This window comes from Bison bison, unplaced genomic scaffold, assembly GCF_000754665.1.
Source record: "Bison bison bison isolate TAMUID 2011002044 unplaced genomic scaffold, Bison_UMD1.0 scf7180017864516, whole genome shotgun sequence".
Lineage (NCBI taxonomy): Eukaryota > Metazoa > Chordata > Mammalia > Artiodactyla > Bovidae > Bison > Bison bison.
Window position 1 is genome coordinate 2,143,315 of NW_011495069.1, and position 4,310 is coordinate 2,147,624.

Consider the following 4,310-nt stretch of genomic DNA (forward strand, 5'->3'; position numbering starts at 1 on the left):
CCTCCCCATGACCCCCTCCTCCCCCACGACCCCCTCCTCCTCGTCTACCTCCTCCACCCACGTCTCCCTCCTCCCCCACAGCCAGTACATCAAGGCCTGCAAGACGGGCAACATGGACCAGGCCCTGTCCCTGTGGTTCCTCCTGGGCTGGATCGGCGGAGACTCCTGCAATCTCATTGGCTCCTTCCTCGCTGACCAGCTGCCCCTGCAGGTGGGCTGGTCCCCCGGCAGGGTGGGCTGCCAGGGACAGCCATGGCAGAGGCATCCTTCCATCTAGTGAGGGCCCCCCTCTGCCTGCTGCCTGACATGACAACGGGCTGGTCACTGCCCTCTGGTGGGCCTCGTTTTCCCATCTACAAAATGGGCACATCAAACCAGAGGATGGCTGGGGTCTTTGACCTCTGAGATGCTAAGATCCTGATGAAGCTTTCAGGGCCTGGGGCCCTGGAAGAGGAAGCTTTTCCCATGGGAAGCCTGGCTATCACCCTCTGTGACTGGGTGGAGCTGAGACTCAAGATCAGGAACCTCTTGTCTTCCCAAAGGGGACTGTGAGTAACTGCTCCAGGTCAGGCTGGACTGTAGCCTCCACTTCCCATTTGTGCTGCCCGGTCATCCCTGCCAGTGTTCCCTCCCTCTGCCCGGCTGGGCACCTGCCAGGCCCTCCCCTACCTGATGTATAGCTCTGCCAGGTTAGGAATTGCGACCCCCTCCGTTCTGGACCTGCAAACGGAAGTCCCGAGCAGTGAAGCTCAGGCTCACCCGGCCGGCATGAGGCCGAGCTGCCCGGTGCTGGCATGTGGTCCCCGAGCCTGGAACTGCCGCCAGCGCCCTGGCCCACCCCCTCTTGCAGACCTACACGGCCGTGTACTACGTCCTGGCCGACTTGCTGATGCTCTCGCTGTACTTCTATTACAAGTTTAAGAAGCACCCCTCTCCGTGTGAGTACGGGGGGCCCCGGGTGTCGGGGGCCTGGGGGAGGCCTGGGAGGCTGGGAGGAGGCAGTGTCCCGTTGCTGGTGACACAGCGAACCCCAGGAAGGCTTTCCCTGGCCTTATCTGACCACCGCGGCCTGATCCCCTGATGAACCAAGGGCAGTGAGCACGCCCGGGCAGGAACACGGGTGTCCCCGTCGTGTGCACAGCCTCCTTCAGCGAGCGCAGCGTCGGCTGCTCTTCTGCACCCGGCCCACAGCCCGTCGCTGCCCTGAAGTGTTCCCCAGGGTCAGATCCCCGGCTTTACAGGAAACGACCCAGGCCCGTGGGGCGGGGCTTCATGAGCATGTCCATACTCTGTAACCCTCTTCCTGCCCCCATCGCCCTCACCGAGTCACCTTACAACCCTAGGAGAAGGGTAGTCTCGTCATACCCATTCTGCGGATGAGGGATGAAAGCTCAGAGAAGTTAGGTCATTTGCCCAAGGTCTCACAGCCACTGAGGGGTAAGGCCAGGACTCAGCCCCGTCTGTCTGCCCGCACTCAGACCCCTCACCTCAGCGTCCCCCTGCTCACGTCCAGGGTCTGCCCCCATCAACTCTCTGCTCTTGTTCATCCTGGGCGTGGCGTGCACCACCCCGCTGCTGAGAACCGCTGGCTCAGTGGCTGCCCCGAGGGAGGTCTTCCAGGGGCGGACACTCTTGTCTGTGGAACCGAGCAATAAGGTGAGACGCGGGCGTGAGAGGGCGGAGTGGGGTTGGGGGGCCCACGCGTGGCCATGTGGTCGGGGGGCTCGCTCCCCAGAAGGGAGCTTGGGGCCCTCGCCCTTCACCCTTGGCCTCTGCGGGGCACCGAGCAGCCTCCCCCGCCCTCAGCCCTTCACGAGAAAGGAGATCATTGGCTTTGTCATCGGCTCCGTGTCCAGCGCGCTGTACCTGTTCTCCCGGCTGCCTCAGATCCGCACCAACGTGAGCCGTGGGCAGGGTGGCAGGGCCGTGGGCAGGGCCGGCTGGCAGCTTGGTCCCTGGGTGAAGGCCGAGCACGGGGGTGCGGGGTCTTCGTGGAGCAGGTCTGGCCCGCCCTCACCGTTGGCTTGGGTAACTGAATCCGGTTCTCCAAGCCTCAGTGTCTGCCTCTGGAAACGGACACGAGATGCCGGCCTGCTGTCCAGGGTACAGGACCCCTGTGTGCCCCGGGGAGGAAGGGGGTCAGGTGGGAGCGAGAGGTTGAGGCAGAAGAGGAGACGAGGAGCCAGGGCCACGGGGGCTTGCTGAGCTGAGCTGGCAGGGGGCTGGGGAGCGGGCAGCGTGGGGCCGGCAGGGTGGCGCAGCCCCAGTCTCCTGCCGACCTGGGCGAGGATGTTGGAACGGGGATGAGGAATCAGGCCCTGGAAGGGACAGTGTGGGCCCCAGGCCTGTGTCGGGCGCTGGTCACACCCTGTGCAGTCGGCTTAGTGTAACAGGGCAGACGGGCACATGGACAGTTGTGGTCCAGAGAGACAGGAACACTGTTGGAGGTCTCTGACCCTCTCCTCTCCCGCCTCCAGTTCCTGCGGAAGTCGACCCAGGGGATCTCGTACTCGCTGTTCGCCTTGGTGATGCTGGGGAACACGCTGTATGGACTGAGCGTGCTGTTCAAAAACCCCGAGGAGGGCCAGAGCGAGGGCAGCTACGTGCTGCACCACCTGCCCTGGCTCGTGGGCAGCCTGGGCGTCCTGCTGCTTGACACCATCGTATCCTTCAGGCTGTGAGGGTGGGTGGGGCGGCTGGGGCTGCAGCACCCTCCCCTGCACACCGTGTCAGCGTCCGTGCATCCATCTATCCATCATCCAGCCGTCCTTCCATCCATCCATGCATCCGTCTGTTCTTCCATCCATCCATCCATCCATCCATCCATCTATCCATTGATCCTTCTGTCCATCCACATATCCCATCCATCCATCCATCTACGCATCCATCCATCATCCACCTGTTCTTCCATCCATCCATCCATCCATCTATCCATTGATCCTTCTATCTATCCACATATCCCATCTGTCCATCAATCCATCCATCCATCCATCTGTGCATCCATCCATCCTTCTATCCATCCACATCCCATCTGTCCATCCACCCATCTGTGCATCCATCCGTCCTTCTGTCCATCCACATCCCATCCGTCCATCCATCCATCTGTGCACCCATCCATCCTTCTGTCCATCCACAACCCATCCATCCATCCTTCTGTCCATCCATGCATCCGTCCACCCATTCAAGAGGCAAACCTCCCATGTGCTGGGCACTCCTGTAGGTACCAGATCCAGTCATGAGCAAGAACAGATGGCCCTTGCCTCGGGGAGCTTACAGCTCAGTGGGGAGGCCAACAGGACACATGTAATCATAAGTAATTCATTGCGGTGCCGAGCACTGTGGAGAAAAACTTAAGTGTGTGTGACCAGGGGGCTGTCCTGGTTTAGAAGCTCAGCAGAGGCCTCCATGAGTGCCATTTGAACTGTGCCCTGAAAGAGAAGAAGTTAGGGAGGCAAAGGCAAGGGAGGAATGTTTGTGGCAGCAGTTTATGCACAGGCCCTGGGGAACAGGGCATAAATCAGCCCACCCAGGCCACAGAAAGGAAAGCTGCACCTTTGGAGACACACGAGAATTAGACAGAAAAACTTGAGTTCCAGTCCTGGCTCCCCTGTGTCCTGTGTGATGTGGAGCACTCTGTATGTCCCCATCTCGTCTCATCAGGTCGTGGGGCAGTCACATGAGCTGAGGCCTCTGGAAGTCCTCGGCAGTGGCCCTCGCACACCGCACATGCTCAGTGAGGGTTTGCAGGCGGGGGGCCGGGCAGGGTGTTACTTTGATCTCCTTCGGGAGGAAGTAAACATGGCCCTTGTTTCAATGTCTGTGGCATTCGGGGTGGGTGCAAAGACAGATCAAGAAAAGCTAAGCTCTAGTGTCCCAGATCCCTGCCCGCTGCCACCGCCACTTGGGGGACCCCCTAGGGTGTTGGAGGAGGGGAGGAAGGCCAGATGTTGGGGCTGGGGTCAGAGGAGGCTGCCTGGGGTAGGAGGACCCCAGCACTGGGCTTGGCAGATGAATGGGGTTTGGCGAGGGGGACAAACAGGGGCCGGGAGGCCAGGCTGACCCTTCCCAGCCGGCAGCGCGCGGGGCAGGGAGAGAGGGCAGAGGGGAGGGGAGCAGCTCTGAACAGGGCCCCGGGGCGGGGCCAGCCCGTCTCCGCGTGTTGGGCCTTGACGTCGACCCCCAGATCTCCGTGCAGTTCTTCCTCTACCGGCATGCCGCCCCTCGTCCGAGCGCCAGCCGCTCCTCCCCAGCTGAACCGGACGGCCGAGCCCGGGCTGGGGCGGGGCAGTGCCCGGGGCCTCCCGACGCCC

General features: G+C 62.0%; 1 protein-coding gene across 1 annotated transcript in view; it reads left to right on the plus strand.

The window, feature by feature from the left end:
- Positions 1-4,309, plus strand: part of PQLC2 (PQ loop repeat containing 2) — a 16,484-nt gene extending 12,175 nt beyond the window's left edge. The window contains 7 exon segments of the mRNA XM_010829938.1: positions 82-211; positions 851-938; positions 1,514-1,656; positions 1,807-1,899; positions 2,478-2,663; positions 4,184-4,217; positions 4,220-4,309. Of these exon segments, the coding sequence (XP_010828240.1) occupies positions 82-211; positions 851-938; positions 1,514-1,656; positions 1,807-1,899; positions 2,478-2,663; positions 4,184-4,217; positions 4,220-4,254 (709 nt within the window). The 3' untranslated portion in view covers positions 4,255-4,309.
- The last annotated feature ends 1 nt before the right edge of the window (position 4,310 follows it).